Raw genomic sequence first — 21,198 nt, 5'->3', positions numbered from 1 at the left:
GTGTGTGTGTGTGTGTAGTGTAGTGTCGTGTGTGTGTGTGTGTGTGTGTGTGTGTGTGTGTGTGTGTGTGTGTGTGTGTGTGTGTGTGTGTGTGTGTGTGTGTGTGTGTGTGTGTGTGTGTGTGTGTGAGTGCGTGCGTAGTGTGGTGCGGTGTGTGTGTTGGGTGGGGAGAAATTGTGACCTCAGAATGACTTACCCAGTATCTGCTGCAGACCGAAGATCTGGGAGACCAGGATGCCGATGGTGATGAAGAGCTGATGAGTGACGCCGATAGCTCCGCGCAGGTTGGGCGGGGACACCTCCGACAGGTACATCGGCACAACTCCGATAGCGCAACCTGGATTAAAAAAAAAAAACAGGATTTTACGTATCACGTTAAGATATACCTGCTATAGTTTCAACTGTCTACTTTAACCAATATAACATTGAAAGCGAGATACATATTTCTAGATAGAGTTACACGACTGAATTCATAAATCCTGGACTGTTATGTCCTCTACAACAGTCAATTTTCAAGGACTGATCTTCCCACGCTTTCATTTAGTTTTCCCCACAGTAAGTGTATGATCTTTAGACATAGCAATACTGAATTATTATGAAATACACATCTATTTTAAACACAAAGACAAATCTCTCTACATGCATATCCAGGTACGGATTTCGTCGAGTATGCATCATTTTATCAAATAGAATAAAACAGTACGTGATTCCTATAGGCTATAGCAGAAAAAAACAACACCACCGAACCACCCCCCCCCCCAGCCCTAGTGGACCGTAACCATTGTGCACCCCCATGATGGTCCTCCCCACGATTGATCATTTGGAATGACGTCTGCATCCGGGAACCCCACATCAGCAGGGCGCCGGTGACAGACAGAAGGTTGATGCTCACCATGGTCCATTTCCTACAGGAGGAATAAAACATACAATACCGTCAACCATCGAGTCAAGCTTTGTTGGGTTGTTTTAGGAGGTTATAGTTCGCGATATCCATCTACACAAAACTATAAACATTCTCACTGTGTTATAACTTGATTTGGAGTTCGAACAAGACGATTTTATCGTATCTTGAAAATTCATCAGTGTCACTAGACGGAGGACGCCACAGATTATTTGCTACATTCGGGCTACTGCTCCTTAGACCTTAGACCTTAGTTCCTCCTGTGCCGAATGGCACATCGGGCAGCAAGCTTCCACTTCTTTTTGTCAGCGGCCACTGTCTCCGCCTCCTCCCAGGGGATGTTTGCCCTTCTTAGATCGTCTTGGAAGGTCCTGCGCCAGGTGTGTTTCGGCCTTCCCCTATTTCTTCTGCCGTTATGGGGTACCCAAGTCATCGCTGTCTTAGAGTGCCTTCTGCTGGGCAGACGGAGGATATGTCCTGCCAGCTGCATCCTCTTCTCTGTTACGATGGTGCTCAGAGGCTTGGTCTACTGCTCACAAGTCTTTAATTTGCATGGCGTGACGTCATAGAAGCTATGGATTCATTTCTTGACAAAGACTGGTGCCGCACGGTAGAAAAGTTGGGTTCGAGCCCTTTGTGTTTGCATTAATTTATTCGTTGTTTATTTCCGGCTCAATGGCCCATAGCACAGACACACAACATTACACAAACACATCTAAAATAAAACATCTAGGTGGGTACAAATAGATAAAAGACTGTCGAACCCTTACGGTGGGCGGACCAGTCTACAGTAATTTCTCCATAATGGACTAGAGCAGAAGGTCTCCGAGCGGAGCAGCAGTTTGACAATTGCGTTCTCAGACGCTAACAGACGCGAAGCAAAGGAGTACAACAACTTCCGGCGCCTGGCATTAAATTTAAAGTTAATTATTAAGATTAATGTTGATCTTAAATGGTCCTACCTTCCAAGAAACGATCCGGTGAGAGGTCCGACCATAAGCGAGCCGAACAGCCCCCCGAGACAGTAGATTGACACGGTGCAGGACCACAGCAGAGTCGAGTGGTCGCTGCCCAGTTCGACACCGAACAAGTGGAAGAACGACTCATTATAGAATTTCTGAAGCTCCTGTAGTGTATGAATACAACACAACAAGTACGTGTAACTTGTAGGGAGCATCAGCAGAGAGGATAGCTTTATCTAAAGGCATCCAATGCAATTTCATGGCGGCAAAACATATTCTGGATGAGGAAATCTGTCTGATATTGACATTTATTGCCATATCTTAGCACGTTTTATCAGTATTGAAACGCCGCTGAGGGCACACGCTGTGGGCATGTTAGGGATTTGAACCCAGAACCTTTGATTCCACACCTAACCACAGACCTTGCTGCCTTATATATAACAGGCACAAATCAAACCTGCCTTTTACCCAAGCTTGTCTTTAACTCGTGCACAAATATTTCGGTCACGAAATACCCAGAGCCCTCTACTACCATAACATTGACATAGCCGCCCGGGTAATAGCAGCGTACCCCCCAAACGCCCTCTCAGCATCCTTTTGCAGCAGCGTAACCAAGGAATGTACAATACGGGCTACGTGCACTAAGCCGGGTGCTTAGCTGTTGTCCGGGTTAAAGATGGTGACGTATTACGTTATGATCCTAACATTTATCAACTAAACGTCTACGCACCCGCCTCTTGTGTATATACCGAGGTAGGAATGGAGCTCGGACTTGTACAAATGTCAACAAATGGTTGAGTTATTAAAGTGTCGAACAAAGGAAATGCGTACAACGCCTCCATTACTCCCACCCCACGCCCAATAAATTAAAATGCCTGTAAGAGTTAAACAATGGGAGACGTGGCCTTTTTATCTGGGTAATGGCCGTTCACTTGAAATGTCATTCGGAAGCTAGCGTGTCATGTCAAAAAAAAATTGTCTATTTTTAATTGCTAACAATGAGTTCGGTTGTTGTCAGGACGCAAAAAGGTTCTATTTTTAATCTTGAGCATCTAGTGAATAGTAACAGTGTAATTTAATCAAGAAGAAAATTTTTGTAGGTTGATCTTTGTCTGAAGTTATAAAGAATTTTAAAACGATATAAGTCCTGATAAGTTGTTTATAATTCTGGGCGTTGCCAGATAGAAAAAAGTAGTGCATCACTCTTTGGTACTGTAGTAAGGAAGTTTTTTTTTGGCACTCTCTCGTGTATTTTCAAGACTATGCGCAAATGAGTATTTGAAAAGATATTCTAAAACAAAACCCAAATGATGCTATAGAAAATGTATCCAAATCGTCATCGATATTGTCAAGGAAGTACAACTTAGGTTTTAAGACAAAGAAAAGAATGTATAATGAATGTACACGTACCTGTTCTGGTGCATTGAGAACACTGATTGTGTATCCGAACTGGAAAGATCCCAAGTCGGCAACAAGCACACAAAAGGCCAGTAGACAAGTCAGTTTCTGAAAGTCAACATATATCTTTAGTTTATAAGTCATGAAATAACATTCAAGCTGAAATGTGACATTTACCGAGTTTTGATCACAACTGCACGTACTAAAATGGTATGTATTTAAACGGGCACGTATAGGGTGTGGTAGTTCTTGTACTTAAGTGTAACCCTCAGTAAAATTTTTCTGTATGTGTCCGGCTATCTTGCATTACCAAAGTTTCTGTAACATGTTACAACCCGTTGAAGACATACAATCTATTCTTCGCTGTAACAATGTTATTTCAAGATCTAGTCGCAAGGTAGATTTGATTTTGATTTTGTCGTTGGCACCTACGTGCAAATCTCTAACTGAAGAATGGGCTTCTTAAAAGGAACTGATAGACAGAATTTCTTCTTTTCGGCACGGCCACATTCTTTGTAGGTCGTCAGATACGATTTTTATGTCGTAGAACTTTCAAGTAGGCTGACAGCACTGACAAAATCAAGTGCCGACAAGGGCCTTTCCATAACAAGACAGCAGATTTTTTATGCACGACTATCCCAAATAATGCCTGCCCCCAGTTTTCGATCGTGCGACGATCTGTATGGGTCTTAATGATGTTGTTGCATATTCAACCATCTCCTACTCACCCCTTTTGTTGCTTCAGAGAAGTCCACCTCAGGTTTGGTGCTGTCGTCTGCCGGAGGCTTCATCTCTCTAACTCTGCACACGACGCCCGCTCGTAGAAACACCAACAACTGAACTGCGTTTCACCTTGTACATGTACGTACTTATGTTTGCCGACACGTTGTACATAGCACAATGGTCAAGGGGCTGTGTACATAGCAACGACTTTGTGCAACATGTATAGGTAGCTTTAGGTGTGGTTTCATAAAATGATTTATCGTTGGAAAGGCTTATGAAGAACGCATTTTTTCTTGTGATTCGGAGTCACGTTGACATTGTCCTAACACAGGGCACAGCGACACAGTCTCGCAGTGGTGACGTGCTGTGAGAAACCTGGTCCCACTCCATGCGGAGCATAGGGGTGGTGCCCATCTCAATTTCTGTAGCCCTTGGGCCACACAGTTGTGCACTGCTGTAGGTTTGACCAGTACGTTGTGCCTGTAAGCAAACCTTTTCGCCAGCCGTTGCTAGGCTAGAACAAAAGGGGTTATTACGGTTCTACAACAACATTTCAGAGTCGCAAAACGCTCTGCCAGTGCTCTGTGGGCCAGTGACCGGAGTTTGGGGCTATCGTTAGGGTTAGGTTAATGCTAGTGTTAGGATTATTGTTCTGGTTAGGTTTAGGGTTGGGGTTAGGTTTTATAGTCTCCATAGTGTGACAAAGCCCCCTCCCAACCCTCGTCGTCAAGTAAACTGGAAAACCCCACGTAATGTCGGGGGCAACTTTGGTAGGGGCACAAATTGGACCAGGACACCGGCAAGAACTAAAAGAAAATTAAACTGGAGATGCCGGGGATTGAACCCGGGGCCTCTCACATGCGAAGCGAGCGCTCTACCTCTGAGCTACATCCCCAACACGCAGATGCCACTCGACTTTTCCACATTTCAAATATATTTCCAAATTCAACATAATCAGTGCTCTATGCCGTTATAGTGTCTTCGCAAATTTAAGTCCATCATAAAAAGATAATGCTCAATCAGTGCTGAAAACAGACCGCAGTCGATATCAAGCACCATCAGCAGCGTAGCACTAGACGATACAGGTATAAAAGGAAGTTATTGACGAAATGATTAGATTTACCTGCAATCATTAACGTTAGTCGAAAGTAGAAGCAATGATTGGATTACTGTAAAAACAATCACTGTAACGTTACGTTAATGAATCTATTGATGATCACTTTGCCATCCTGAGAATAATTCGTCTGATTAAAAGTTAACTTTGAATCAATAAACCACATAATTTTACGGAAATACCTCAGTCACAGTGTCTTCACCTATGGTTTGCAATGATTTTGTCTTCCAACCCTGCATGAAAGAAAAATATTGCAATCCTCTAGACAAACTGGGGTTAACGACTGATAATAATTTGTCATTTTAATCAACTTTGGCACAGGAACCCAACTTCCGAGTAGACGTGCAACATCTCTGTAAAGCAATTTGAAAAGCCCGCCAGGCAACGCCCACAAAGCCTGCCGGGAATAGAACTCTGACCTCATTGTGCCAAGCGCCCTGGGGACGACGCTTTGTGGTATCGTCTGTCAGGGCCAGACCAAAGTGGATCGGAGGGGGGGAGTGCTTTATTTTCTGTTTTATGTCAAAAATAATGAGAGATAATTGCCCAAAGGTTTAAAGCATACTGATATGTATCAATATTTTAAATTTTAGATTCTTTTGACTGAACATTCAGGGTGAAATGGTTATGTATCTTATTATTTAAAAACGTTTTCACCTACGAAGGGCCTGGTCTGTACCTGGATACTCTGGGATCGAGTTTCGGTTACCATGCCGACAGCATTAGGTTGTCTGCGCATGACCAGTTCTCTAGTTTGTTGGTGTTGTTTGTTGCCTGGTGCCGCCGCTACACTTCATTCAAACTAGCGACGAAAAACTGCCGAAACTTTCCTCCTCAAACCAACTCAAGAGAAACCAAGATGAGTACAGCAACCGAGGACACCGTGGGGAAACTCGAGCTAGACTGCACGATCGGTTTTGCAGGTAAAATTTGGAAACACAATTTTGTTCTTTTGAAAATTCCTGTCGAAGTCGATTTGTTGACTTTCGCCATGTTACTTCCAGGCGTTTTAGTACATCTTGATTTAATTATTTGCTGCCACGTACAACAACGAGCACAAGACTCTAGTCTCAAAATACTATGTACTTTTAATGGGAAAGCTACTAGAAATGGTAATACATGTATTGGTAAACTAGAAGTTGTATTATTGTATAACACAAATTATTTGAGGATGGACGTCGATCGTGTCAAAATTTTGGAACATGGATAGAACTTCAAAATGAATAGACAACGTCATAGCGACAATTATAACTTCAGAAACTTTAATTTTTTTCGGCCATGAAGTCAGTACAGGTGCTAAATCATAAAGATCTAAATTTTAAAATGTACATCATGTATTTCCAAATCGACTACTAGTATTAAATGCAAGCTATTGTCTTGGATTATTATAGTTTGTCTGTTGTAAAATTACTGTATTTTGGAGTCTACGTCATGTCAATATCTGTCAGTGTACTGTATGGATTTTCAGTATCATAACACTGAAGTGCTACAATGACTACACTGTGTGCTGAAAATATATAGATTTTAGCAGTATACAAATGCTGCAAAAATTTAAATATTTACAGTGACGTAACAGTTGAGTACTTCAATGACTTGAACTTAAAAACTCAGCAATTTCAAAATGAGCCTCCTTTCCCCCCTGTACGACAATACATAATATATGCGAATTATATCATAAAATCATGGGAAACAGAAATGAATTTACGGTATGTTTTGTCTTGTCCCAGGTGATGTTCCAGGTGGTTTGATTGTCCACCCTGACAGACAACACATGGTATACCCCCTGGGCTGCACGGTCATCATTCAGGACATTGTCAGCAGCAAGCAGTACTTCCTGAGTGGACACACCAACGATGTCAGGTGTCTGGCTGTGTCCAAGAGTGGAAACTACCTGGCCTCCGGACAGGTCACTCATATGGGCTTCAAGGTAATAATTGCATTCATATAAAATCATAGTGTTAAAAATTGTTGGGACAATAGATGCCACTACATTCCAACATAGTGTATAGGTTGCAGGGCTCAAGTATTTTTTCTGTGTAGCTGCACTAGTGGTATTACATTGATAATTACACATATAATTATTGAGGAAAACTTTAATTTTTTTTAATTTGTTTTTGGAAAAGCTCTGTACATTGTCAACTTTTGTTGAAAAATCCCTGGAGATTTAATTCTATCAAAATCCTTTACAAAAAAGATTGCAGTCTTTCATTTGGAACTGTTGTAATTGATTTCTATGACTGATTTGTATTTCCAGGCAGATGTCATCATCTGGGACTTCAAGTCGCGCAGCATGTACTGCAGACTGACCTTGCACAAGGTCAAAGTTGAGGCTCTGGCCTTCTCTCCCAACGACAAGTACCTGGTGACGCTGGGTGGACAGGACGACAGCAGGTCAGAGTTCAAATGTCATGTTCATTTTGCACTGCCCATCAATTTTAGATTAAACATATCTTACATATATTTGAAATTGAACATATCTTGATAGATATCTTACTTAATATTGTCAATGTTGCAAAAACATTGTGTCAGAGATTCAATAATTTGTACACTTGACTGGACAGAGAAAGTTGACAGCACGTGGGTCAGGAGGAAGATTGACAGGCAGAATGATAGGTCAAAAAGTAATGATACGGGGTGACGTGGAGAGTAAGTTGACAGCGCATGGAAAAGATTGACAGACAAAATGACAGATCAAAAGGTCGGACACCCGAAATGTGGTGAACTTGAAGGTCACAAAAACCCAAAATGCTTCCTAGAAGTCTCTTGTAACTTAGGTATATTTGCCTTAATGTACCTGTCCAGTAGATGCCAATTACTTTTTACCTTGAATAGCAAAGTTCTTTGATAACAACCATTCATTTTTCCCTAGCTGGGAAAAATAAATGGCTCAGGTAAAAATAGATGGTTGTAATCAAAGAACTTTGCTATTCACTCGTTAACCAACATGATGAAATTATTTACGGATACTTTTTACCTTGTTTAACTGTTGTGCAATAAATGACTATCATATATTATTGATGTACAGTGTTGTGGTGTGGAACATTGCCAACAAAGAGGCCATCTGTGGCAGTCCTGCAGCAGTGTCCAGTGCAGGGATCACCTACTGTGTCAAGTTTGCCAACAACAATGACAACCTGTTCTTCACTGGTGGAGAGTAAGTAGATACATTTTATATATTGAATACTCTGTATATATATATATATATATATATATATATATATATACATATATATATCTTGAGATTTTTTTCAAAACATCTTGAGATATTTTCCAAGCATATTGAGATTTTTTTGAGGTACAGGTGTACATGCACAAGGCATGAGAGCACAAAACAGAATTGAATCCGTTATTGAACACTATTTTTTTTTAAACTCTCATCAAATTGAATATACATGTATATCTCTTAATCTATATACACTGAGCTATTTGTATACATTATCAGAGTTTCTCACTTGTAACTGATACAGTTGAATCAGGGTTTAAACAGAAAGTCAGGAAAGATTGTGTATTATCATGGTGATTACCATGATGTGGTACTATATAAAATGCATACTGTTACTAAATAAGTATATTTAACTGTGTTATGCAGTGGAACCCTCCGTGTCTGGGAGTTGGACGTGGCCAACAGAAAGATCCGACCAACGGATGTGAACATGGGACAGATCAAGAGGATTGTCAAGTGCATTGAGGTAACTTAAAAGTACTTATTAATAACGTGGAGCATCCTTAGTAATTTCTTTGTTTGATGTTAGTCCATTTTATTCCTCAATAAACCTTAATTACAACACAATCAAAACAAATGTAAAGAATTCAATACTGCAATTCCTGATTTGTTCACTGTACTGATAAGTTCACTGTTTTCACTGTTGCTTCTGTACAGTGAACTTATCATTACAGTTAACAAATAATTCCTGGACTTTCTTTTTTCTGCACCTGTCACCACCGTGAACATATAGTTCCGTGAACATGTCCATTTTTCTCAGACCGTGAAATTTTGCTACCGTGAACATAAAGTGAATTACAGTATACTTAATGAAAAATAGGAAAATAATTTCTGAATCCAATGTGTTGGTCCCAGTACCATGCCTTGAGGTACACCTCTGGCAAATGGCTGATATTAATTGTTTCAGAGCTATTGTTGATGAACATAGATGATGATGCTCATAATTTTCTTGTGTATATTTCAGGTGAAAGACGACGATAATTACTTCTACTGCGGTACAACCAGCGGCGACATCCTGGCCATCAACACAAAAACGAAGCTGTTCCAACACTACGGTCCCGAGAAGGACAAGTTCAGCCTGGGGGTGACCTCCATGGCTCTGCTGAAGACCGGAAACATCCTGGTCGGCGGGGGAGACGGGACAGTTGCCGTGGTTACACAGGCTGTCAACAAGAAGGACAAGAAAGCTACGTTCAAGAAACTGGCCAATCAGTGAGTAAAGATTGTAATTGTTTTAAGGGTCCCAGGGATGATTGTGATACATAATTGCCTCTTATCACAATATGTTCGAATATCATTTATCAAAAGATTCAGTACTAAAAGATTCAGTATCGGTACTTGTGGGGCTCTAGTTCAATTTTGATTGGTATATATCTGGCATGTAGTATTTTTTGAAAGTTGTCTATAGAAATTGCTTTTTTAAGTTGAGCGCATTATTACAGAAGTGATATGTAATGTGGCACTACATGGTGCTAAATATGAATACATGTACAACTTTTACCTGGTCAAGTAGAAGAATGCCAAGTCCTGTGAGTGAATACATGTACAATGCAATCCTCTTCCATTGTTCCAGGACTGCTAAGGTAGAAGGAGGCATCAAGTCAGTGGCCCTTCGTGGAGAAGGACATCAGGTAATAATCTATCCACTATTATTATAATATAATTTGTCTTTGAGTCAGAAAATAATCTTTGAAGTCTGCAATATGAAATAGTCTATAGTTCCAGTGTCAAAACTCTTATTTACATGGATTGTGTTTACTACTGTACAGTACTAGAATCATGTTCTGGACAAATCTTTTAAGAGACACATATAATTTTGTTTAAGGTAATCTGAAGGTAAAGGTCAATTTCTAATGATGATGTTTCTTTCTCTAGTTCTTTGTCGGGACGGAGAAGTCGCAGATTTACCGTTTCAACTTTGCAGAGTTCACCTCCGAGCTGACCCGCTCCTGCCACTTTGCCGCTGTGCGTGATATTGTCTTCCCACGGTGAGTGCCGCCATATTGCATAATCATTATGATACTGATAGGTATAATATTTTGTAAATGCATTTGCTGTGTCAAATGTAGGCTTTGGTTCAGAACTTAAAGGTTGGTTTAGGTTCTTTCAAAACAGCAGTCGTATCATTTATAGGGCGGTGCCAATCTTTCTATAGCCCTTGGATCACACGGTTTTTCAAGCACTGCTCTAGGGAGCTTAGCCCAATGTTAAATGTACAAAGCATAAGTCCTTGTATGACTTTGAAGCCATTGAAGAGGCTATTATGACTTAAATTTTCCATCTCGGAATCCTACAGGGAGTGTTCAGAGCTGTTTTGCGACTTGCTCCAAGGATGACATCCGTGTTTGGCACGCAGACAAGGGGAAGGAGCTGCTGCGTATCAGTGTGAAGGAACTGTGTCATGCCATAGACTTCATGCCCGACGGCAAGTGTATCGTCAGTGGTGAGTAATGCTTTTTTACTTGTTTTGTATAATTGGTGAGGTGTAACACACCAGTCTTACACCTATAGACCAATGGGAAGCTATGTAGCATCTGGTGAACCAATCAGCACCAAGGCTAGCATCTGTGGGGCCAATAACAACCTACATGTACATGATGTACAGTGAGCCAATTAGTAGACCACACAGCATCTGTAGTCCAATAAGAAGCCAGGTAGCATCCAGCAAACCGATCAGCACCAAGCCTAGCACCTGCCAATCAGCACCCAGGCTAGCACCTGTAGGCCAATAGGAACCAGTGTAGCATCCAGCAAACCGATCAGCACCAAGCCTAGCACCTGCCAATCAGCACCCAGGCTAGCACCTGTAGGCCAATAGGAACCAGTGTAGCATGTACAGTGAGCCAATCAGCACCAAGGCTAGCACCTATAGTCCAATAGGAACCTCGTATGTAACATATACAGTGAGCAAATCAGCACCAAGGCTAGCACCTGTACACCAATAGGAACCTTCGTAACATACAGTGTGAGCCAATCAGCATTTAGTGTATTAAAGTAGCATATATACTATAAAGGATATGAAAAGTACATTCAAGTAAACCTGATCATTTTCCTTGAACCCAGCATGGAATGATGGGAAGATCCGAGCGTTTTACCCAGAGACGGGGAAGGAGATGTTCGTTATTAATGACGCTCACCCCAAGGGAGTCACCGCCATCGCTTGCACCAACGGCGGCAGGCGTATCATCAGTGGTGGCGGGGAGGGACAGGTAATCACACTGTCTTTTTGTGTTATAGCCTGGAAGCATTTTCATTATTGATTTGTTGACATTACATCTCTTTTTCACTTAAATTTTGTGCCAACTGTGAATGTCTTTGAGTTTGCCATTGAAACAATAGTGCTAACACAATGGAACTTCAGGAAGACATGTAAGTTGGTGGTATGTGGAGGAATTCAGGAGGTGATGTAGTACCCGATTAAATTACATCATAGTATCCCCTCCTCAGTTCCAATTCATTCACAAATACCCAAAACAGTTCCTGTGGTTCTTTGAACTATATATAGATGATCACAAAACATGTCTTATAGGTCTGTGAACTTAGGTGAAACTTAAAGGAAACTAAGAACATCTTTTTTAAAATGAAACCCAGGTGCGTGTGTGGGACATCACACCGTCCTACCAGAAGCTTGTTGAGGCCATGAAGGAGCACAAGGCCTCCGTCACCTGCATCAAGGTGCGCAAGAATGACATGGAGTGTGTGACAGCCAGCAGTGATGGCACATGTATCATCTGGGACCTGCAGTAAGTAACTAAATATCATGTGATTGTCTTCTTCTTAAGGGCAGAATTGGAGGTGTCACTTGTAGTGTGTGTTTCTGTGTGCATGTTGGTATGGGTAAGCAGGTGTTTAACTGGTTGGATGGTTGGTTGGTTGGTTGGTTGGTTGGTTGGTTGGTTGGTTGGTTGGTTGGTTGGTTGGTTGGTTTGGATGGATGGATGGATGGTTTGGATGGATGGATGGATGGATGGATGGATGGATGGATGGACTGAAGGAAGGAAGGAAGGAAGGAAGGATGGATATGGGGATGGATGGATGGATGAATTAATGTCCTCTTTTAAAGGACCAATGAATTAGTTTTTGTGGACTCATTGGTCAACTGCTTCACTGAATAAACAAACTGTAGTACTTAAGTAGGTATGCATCCAAGCTTACATTGTTCTTTGTCCTTTCACCAGACGATTTGTGAGGAACCAGGTCCTGTTTGCCAACACCCTGTTCCGCTGTGTGAACTACCATCCTGACGAGTTCCAAGTCATCACCTCTGGTACAGACAGGAAGGTAGGACCAGATTTCATGCTTTTTAATAGAATGAAATGCCCTTCAAAATTAGGAGTTTAACCAATGAAAGAATGGCTGTTATAAGTTTCAACCAATGAAGTAATGGCCAGTACATGGCTCAGCCAATGAACGAAGGGCTACTACATGGCTTCAACCAATGAAAGAAGGGCTACTACATTGGCTCAACCAATGAAAGAAAGACTACTTCATGGCTCAACCAATAAAAGAAGGGCTACTACATGGCTCAACCAATTAAAGAAGGACTCAGCTGTAGGCTCAACCAATGAAAGAAGGGCTGCTATATACATGGTTCAAGCAATGATAAAAGGGCTGCTATAAGACTCAACCAATGAAAGAGTAGGCTTCAATGATAGGTATTGTGTGTGAGCATAGAAATGAAAATAAATACAATGTATGTGTATTTATACATGTACCTGATACCTGCCCTGGTAAAATAAATAAACTTGAAACTTGAATCTTTTACTAAATGAATGCTATTTCTCCTGCAGATTGGTTACTGGGAAGTTTATGATGGGAATCAGATCAGAGAACTGGACGGCTCCAAGTCTGGTGCCATCAACGGGATGGACATCTCTCCTGGAGGGGGGTCTTTTGTGACTGGTGGTGACGACAAACTCATCAAGGTCAGTCTGTTCGTTTGTTTGTTTGTTTGTTTGTTTGTGTGTGTTACTTACTGGTAAACTGCCTGAAGGCCAGGTTTGTAATCTCCAAGCAGATCTTTTGGTGGGGGTAAGACAGTATCAAATTGGCCAGTCTGTAACAATTTCCCCACCCAAAATGGCCAATTTGGCCATCATGGCCACCATCATCATCATCAACCCACCATCATGGCCAAATAGGCCAATTTGATACTGTCTTACCCCCACCAAAAGATCTGCTTGGAGATTACCTGGTTTGTACTTTTAATTTGTAAGAACAAGCTGCATAACATTGGATTGATAGGTTTGATCCACTCATAATCTACTGTTTTTTCATAAATGTGGTAGGTTCTTTAACATGCCTGAGGTGTGGCCCTCCCCAAACATGTATCAACAACTATTGTCAGTTTCCAAAACTCTTCAAGAAGTTTGCTGATCAAATTTTAATTAAAAAATTATAGCTATCAATTAGAAATAAGCAACAAATGCAACTAAAATGTAAAATTACAACCTACACAACAATGCTGTATACCAATATCTTTATTTGGTTTCAAATGACTGCAGTATCATTTGGTGGCATTATTAGCAGACTGAAGGTTAAAATATGATTCATCATATTTCTATTACATGTATCATAGCCAGTAGTATTTAAAATTTTGACCCTAACTTAGAACATGACCATTCGCTATCTGTTGTTGTTTGTTTCCCATCCAATGAAAACGAGTCTTGCTTTGTTACAGGTGTGGAAGTACGATGAAGGAGAAGTTACCCACGTCGGTATCGGCCACAGCGGGGACATCTCCAAACTAAAGATCTCTCCTGACCAGAGGCACATCGTCAGCGTCAGCACAGACGGAGCCATCCTCAGGTGGCGGTACCCGAATGGGCAGTAGCGTGTGGTCCCCAACTGAATTCAACCCACCATCATAGCAAAAAAAACAAAAACTGATAGAATAGATACTATGATGTAGCCACATGACTACTTCTCAAAGCCTTAAATGACAGACCCATATAATAGAAATGTCATTATGAAGCATTTGGTGCAACAGTAGATTTAGATTTACCAAAGTGCCTTGGTGTCCACATGTTGTGCACATTTTACAGCTAACCTGTGTAGCACATACATATAGTGGCATATTCCCACTTTGCATTGTAAAAAGATTAAATGTCTTAAATGACCAGTTGTCTTTTGAAATCTTGAAAATTGGCAAGAAGTGACTGAAAAGACTGTACATATACGAGTTTCATTGTAAGCATTATTGTTGATGGTAAATATCTGATGTGTGTTGAAGGTTAGTGGTGTAGTAGGCCAGATGCTACCCCTAGTCAGAATGTACCCGGGTACGTATATTCTGGCCTGCTACACCTGAGCATTGTTAGTTGCACATTTTTATGGGGTGTTTAACTAACTAGTGCATTGTTCTGAGGGAATGAGCAATTGCTGGATCTTTGTATGCATAGATATGGACAAAAAAGTACCAATTTAAGCTTGCCTAGTGATTGAAAAGGCACTTTGGGGTAAATTGTTGAATTCTATATATACTGAAATGTTTCAATCTGCTGTGCATGTACAATTGTTTTGCCTATATTGTGTATTATAAGAATTCTTTTGAATAGGGCAGTCCTTCAAGTTTGCTCAGATTTTCTGACAATTTCAACCTCTTCTGAATTTTTTTGGCAAACTATGCCGCAAAAAACTGTTAGACAAGAAATGTTATTTGTACGTATGGTCTTGTAGATAAGGCACTTTCATTACGGTGACTGTTTTTCAATGTAAGGCTAATGTTTGGAAGGAGGTTTTGTGATTCGTTGTTCAGTAATCAAAATAAATGTTGAGACTGTCTCATTAGATTCCCGTGGTTTAAAAGTGGCTGAATTTTCCTAAAGTCCATTGTCCATTGGCCTCGCCTAGCGTAACGTTATGGGGTGGCAAATGGTTACAGGCGGCCAGTATCACAGACTCACCCTTGCCCCACAGAATATGCTGGGTGATTAGGCTGCCATTTCTCAGTAGTCGACGGAGCCACTTTATGAAGGACAGTGAGCTATTTGGCCTCCGGCCATGCATGGTGAACAAGAGGTCGATGACTTCATACTTTCGTCATGTATGAGTTTTGGTTAATTGTCAGGTTGTCAAGTTATCCCGTCTAGTAGCCACATTCCGTCATACAAATGACCACAGCCTGGAGCTTGAAGCTCCAAAAAAGCAACTACCTTGCAACCTTTCCCCACCGAGCTAAATACAGGTCACACATATAACTGTTAAAACAGTCATAGTAATTTTTACATAAACGTGTGTATATAAACGTCTAGACTAAGTATACTCTAGTTCAAATTGAATTCCTTCACCCATCTACAGAATTGCATGACACAAAACACACGTGTATGGTTGTGAAGCATGGTTGAAACACAAAAGATCGTCGACGACACCTTTGCTCATCTCATTACAATATTCAAGTAGGTAATTATAATAGTTTAATGAGGCGTTGCTGGGTTAAAGGTGCCGGGGGCAGAGCGTGGTCGCACAACGACTCGAGAGCCTCAAAGCAGTCAGACCGCCGCAACACGACAAGACAAACGTAAGTTTTTTTTCATGAATTTGGATTCCTTCCCGAAATGTAATACATATGTGAAAGTACACTCAGTGACACTTAGTGCCCACAGCGTCAGAGCAAGGATGGTTTGCCAGGTGTTTTAAACACGTCAATTCTCCTTCTTGACTTCTGGTCGCCGTGTTTTCTCACTGTCGGGGTTGTTTTGCGCCTAGGCTACGGGATGACATGCCCTAATTCTTATGCTGATAGCCGACAGAATGCGCCAGGTCTCCGTCCGAACACTTCCAAACCTATGCAAAGCCATCATTACATGTAAAGAAGCAGAAAAACTATTTTACTTATCATAATGCAGCGTCGCGTTCGGAATTACTGTTATAAGAGAAGATTTTATCTTTTGCAAGAGTCTGGCATTATTAATGCAGACTACTAGTAATGGTGCACAGGCACTATCCCGCCAGCAGTTCTGTTAACTCCGGGAAAGGAAATATCATTTCTCGTTTCTGTGCTGTTTTCGGTCGTGTTTGTGTATTTGCATCTTTATAACTCAAGGTGTGTTTGAAATTGTCAGTTTATGATATTCAGTATATGTTTATCGGGGTCTCACTCACTCACTCAATCCTCTTGCACGTGGTGCGTAGAGCTGACTAGCTTTGTCAGGGCCCGCCACTTTCCTCTGTCTTCAGCCAGCTGCTGTGTCTGGGGGAGCTGGATGTTGATGTTGCTCAGGTCACAAGCTGTAGGCTTATACGATTCATTTTCTTGTGGTATTTTCATTTCATCGTAATAAAAGGCAGACACAACCACATTCCCTTGCAGCAAAGAATTTGCCGATATTGTGATTTAGATAAGATAGAAGACGAGTGTCATTTTGTTGTAGATTGCTCTTTATACAATAGCGAGCGAAATATTCTTTTTAACTGTATTCAAAATAAGTTTCCTAGTTTTAAATATTTGAATAGTTTAGACAAATTTATATATCTTATGAAATTAGACAAGCCGTGTTTTGTAAGTTCTATATGTTCATTCATCTACAATTGTTTTAAGAAGCGAGAAGAAGTCGATCCTGTAAACAATAGTATTATTTAGTTTGTCTTCATGACCTGTACTTAGCTCGAAAGAGCATAAATGTGCAATAAAGGTCTTTCATTCTTTCAATAAATACACGCTAACGAATCTAAACTAAATACTTATTAAGAAGGAATCTAATTTACTCGTATTTTCTAACATATGTTTTTTTCCCGACGACAAAACCGGGTACTAGTACCTGCAGTACTAGTTCTGTCCTGATACAATTATAAGCTCTTCGCAATTCAGCCCCCGGCTGCAGAGAGCTAGCCTTTTTCGCAGCCTTGCGGGGCGGCGGCGTTAATTTTTTCGGGGAGTGACGCGAGATTGGGACTTTGGGACGGTTTTTACATATTGGTATTTTTTTATATTCCAACATGTAATCACCAGACGTGGTGAGGACACATTCAAGTTTTTTCAACTTATATTAATGCCGACACCAACACAGGGGACAAATACACGACAGGACAATACTCATTTACACCTGTAAGTGAGGAAAGTCGTGCAAAGTGCCTTTCCCAAGGGCACAAGATCGGTGACATGTCAGGACTCGAACCCGGGACTCTTAGTTCCGTGTGGCGCACTCTGCCGCTACGCCACACGACCACACATATTAGTATTTGTAGGCAGCTTCGTTCCTATAGATTCTCTGAACCCCTCTGTCCTCGTCAAACCGGTATATACGTACCCATTAACGTTAATTGCAGACCGCGCACAAAATGCAACACAGATCCAGGGGCAGGACAAAAGGCACATGGCAGGAGGGAATTATTTATCACATTTAAAGAATGATCTCATCGGGGCTTTTTCAAGAACGTCTTGATAGTTGACGCTTGTCTTGCATACCTTGGGGATTACAGATGCAGCATATTAAGTGATTGTTTCTAAAGCCACTGTTTTTTTTACTGTATTTGGTGGTACGAGTTACAAGGTAATCCATCCGACTTAAGTCCGATGTTTTTGTTACATTTACTGACCAGGACTTTTTTTTACAGCATGTATGTGCCAGGTATACGCACAGAAACATGTTATTAACTTTCGGTGGTGCAAGTCGCACTTCGAGTCCCAAAGACATGACCACAAAAGCCTGGGATTCTCTGTCAGATATCAGACCCAACCCCTACACGTTTTCCGCACGTCAGCCAGACTGTGTTAAACCATCATTTTTTTAGCCCCCGGCTCCACAACCCAATTCTGTGTCCTATTTCGTTGACATTCTTTTAAACTTTTTTTTTTTACAGAAAAGGTATAATCATGGGTAACGCACTTGGACACCTGAAATGGCTGATGAGCGGCAACCAGTCCTTCACACCTGATCGGAAAGAAGATTTCGTGGAGACAAACATCGGTTTTCCGTGCCGTGTGGTGACCGGGAACAAGAGCGCGCAGTCCGTCTTTGATGACATCGACCTTTTTCAGAAAGGAGGAATTCCACGTTGGCCTGGTGGAAGCCCGGAAGGACTTTACGGAGGGTGTCTGTCCCTGCTTCAGCTCGAACGGGAAAATCCACGAGAGAAACAAGGCGCTGCTGATTGACATCGTGGCCGGTACCTCCGAAGAGATCCCAACATCAACAGCAGACGCCGTGCTGTCCAACATCGCCACCTGGGGAAGCAGACCAACCGACTTCGAAGCGAAGTTAGCGGCAGTGTCAGCGAGCGCTTTTCTCCCACCATATTCGGGAGATCAACACGTTTCAATCCCGAGGATGTCAACCTCTATCTCAAAGGTGCAACTGAATTAAGATCAGACATCGTGGCCGCGTTGACGCGTGAAGATCTCACCGAGACGCGTCGAGGAATGAGGTCTGTCCTCGAGACAATTAAGACATCAGAGAGGTAGGTGGTGAGGATTTACCGTAACAAATTATCTTTTTTTTGGCGACGTCTCAGGGAGGAGCCTAATGGTACAGTATTGTGTGCAATTCGCAAGAATTCTAGGAATCGTACAGGCATTTTGTCCACAGGAATGGAATGTCCACAGGCATGTCTCTGACCCACATCTATGCCCACATTCCTGGAAACCTTTGGGAAGACCTCTCTGCCCCAGATGCCCTACTTTCTGTGACTCCGGGGCTTGTTCACTATACACTCAGAGGAGTCGAGTGCACTGTATCTGTATAGGTACCAAGTCTTCTTCAAATGATGGCAGTGCAATGCAAACAATAACCCTAACAGCAACCACCGTCGCCGTTCTAGAATTTTTTCTTGATTTTGTCAAGTCGTTGTATAGGGGGCATTGTCCACATTAAAGTTCCCCATCCTTCTTTTGTATTCCAAGGTACCACCATCTGATAGAGCTGGGTAGATCACACGGATTAGAGGAGGAAGAGACCACGGGACAACTGCTCTTCTCGGTAATGTTCAACGGAGTTGCTGGCATCAAAGCAAACCTGGTGGCATCCTTCGCCCGCTTGGACACCATCAGCGCGGAGGACCGGCAGGAGCTACGGGAGGAAGCGCTTGCCGCCCTGAGGAAACACGGCGGCCTGACCCGAGCGGCCCTGGAGGAGATGCCGAAAACTGAGAGCTTCGTGTTGGAAGTACTGCGAACTCCCAGCCCGGACTTCTGGAGCACCATTGCCGCACGCCCAACGACTGTGAAGTACACAACAGAAAGTGGTCCAAAGGAGGTCAATGTGAGTAACAAATGAACTTCGCTCTCAGAAGAAAATGCAAGTCACTCACATGTGGACACACACACACACACACACACACACACACACACACACACACACACACACACACACACACACACACACACACACACACACACACATTCATACTGGATGTTTTTGTACTACTAGTATGTTCAATAGTCCTTGCCATACACAGTACACAGTACAATTGTCGTACATTAAAGTATTAAAGTTCTTCTATATACATATACATACATAGATACATACATACATACATATTTAGCCCATAACAAAGCTATTATATCCCCATTTTCCCTATTTTCAGATAAAAGAGGGCGAACGTGTGTATGTCAGTTCGTACTGGGCATCGCGGGATCCTGCTGTGTTCGACAATCCAGACGACTTCGTGTGGCGGAGGTTTCTCGGCCCCGAGGGCGAAGCTCGCCGGGAACACCACATCACCTTTCACGGCCGACTCACGGACACACCCGCGGCCAACAACCACATGTGCCCGGGTAGAGACGTCGCGCTGTCGGTGATCAAAGGCAGCATCGCCATCCTCAACGCCTTCTTCGGGTGGAAACTCCAGGAGCGACCATTCTGGACTGGAACGAAGGTAGCTCGTCTCGGTCAGCCGGACAACGTTGTGAAAGTCGAGTCCTTCTGGCTTCAACATCCTGACGACTTGAAAGAGATTTTTCCATCGCACGCTGAGGAAATCCATGACGTAAGTTTTTTTTTTAAATGGCTAAGGATTTTAGTAATTTTTTGGGCAGCGTTGTTGCATTTTCCTCCACAAAATGAAACAGTATCCAATTTTCATGTTTTGTTGTTATCCCAGGTTTTAGCAAGAACTGAGCCGCATCTCCAAAAAGATCAAGTATAAAAACAAGAAGAAACGTTTCCAGCTGTTCAATTATCTAGACCCCCGAAACATCCCCAACGCCATCAGCATCTAGGGATCCTCGCTACTGCACAAAAAGATTATACGTTCTGGTTGATTTGCAGTAACTTAAGCATATGTAGGGGCAATAAGAACTTGATAGAACAATGGTGTGAACAGATTTTGTTCAAGTGTTTCTTTGCGGCTTTCAACAAAGCATATAGTCCAACCTGAGCATATAGTTGTTTCTTTTATTTCATGAGCTTATAGCTTGTGATTGTTACAAGAAAGTAAAATGCATGGGTTTAATTATGATGGCACTAAAATTTGTTATAGTACTTTGTAGTGTCATTTCCCGGGGGTTTGTTTTTTCAGTCTTTATTTTATTTCTTGTAGGATTGTTTAGCTTTAGTTTTGACATGATTTATAGCAAAAAATAGGCTAATCATTGGGACTGTCCCCGAAAATACATGTATGGAGGCGCGAATGCAATTAGCTGGCAGTCGTCTCAACATCAACATATTTAAGTACATTGTATTTACACGTATATACTGTAGTTGGTTCCATTTTGCCATTGATGTTCCTTTTTTTAGTGCGATGCTGAACAATCTTAAGTCGTGAAATCTGACACGTGTAATAGTCATACTTTAATTGGCTATTCTAGATTGCTTTGAAGCCGAGGCATAGAACTTATATATATTACTGTTGGGAGTAGAAGTAGAAGTAGAAAGTATATATATATATATATATATATATATATATATATATATATATATATATATATATATATATATAT

General features: G+C 41.7%; 2 protein-coding genes, 1 non-coding gene and 1 pseudogene across 3 annotated transcripts in view; 2 read left to right on the top strand and 2 right to left on the bottom strand.

Moving 5' to 3' along the window:
- The window catches only part of LOC109483430 (solute carrier family 2, facilitated glucose transporter member 5-like), a 13,055-nt gene extending 8,763 nt beyond the window's left edge, over window positions 1-4,292 (bottom strand). The window contains 6 exon segments of the mRNA XM_019786451.1: window positions 197-337; window positions 780-813; window positions 815-905; window positions 1,864-2,027; window positions 3,274-3,369; window positions 3,990-4,292. Coding sequence (XP_019642010.1) covers window positions 197-337; window positions 780-813; window positions 815-905; window positions 1,864-2,027; window positions 3,274-3,369; window positions 3,990-4,052 — 589 coding nt within the window. The 5' untranslated portion in view covers window positions 4,053-4,292.
- Window positions 4,293-4,807: 515 nt separating this feature from the next.
- Trnaa-cgc lies at window positions 4,808-4,879 on the bottom strand. The gene has a single exon. It is a non-coding gene; the product is annotated as a tRNA-Ala (tRNA).
- A 937-nt stretch (window positions 4,880-5,816) lies between these two features.
- LOC109483425 (cilia- and flagella-associated protein 52-like) lies at window positions 5,817-15,075 on the top strand. The gene is given in 15 exon segments (XM_019786438.1): window positions 5,817-6,021; window positions 6,826-7,025; window positions 7,353-7,489; window positions 8,124-8,252; window positions 8,688-8,787; window positions 9,286-9,533; window positions 9,895-9,952; window positions 10,197-10,309; window positions 10,618-10,633; window positions 10,635-10,764; window positions 11,385-11,530; window positions 11,913-12,064; window positions 12,500-12,602; window positions 13,112-13,246; window positions 14,002-15,075. Coding segments are annotated over 15 exon segments (1,884 nt in total). The 5' UTR covers window positions 5,817-5,957; the 3' UTR covers window positions 14,155-15,075.
- A 3,049-nt stretch (window positions 15,076-18,124) lies between these two features.
- On the top strand, window positions 18,125-21,126 carry LOC109483428 (annotated as a pseudogene).
- Window positions 21,127-21,198: the final 72 nt, after the last annotated feature.

Source organism: Branchiostoma belcheri, unplaced genomic scaffold (genome assembly GCF_001625305.1).
Source record: "Branchiostoma belcheri isolate BF01 breed outbred unplaced genomic scaffold, Haploidv18h27 scaffold64, whole genome shotgun sequence".
Lineage (NCBI taxonomy): Eukaryota > Metazoa > Chordata > Leptocardii > Amphioxiformes > Branchiostomatidae > Branchiostoma > Branchiostoma belcheri.
This window is presented reverse-complemented; position numbering and strand designations above follow the sequence as displayed.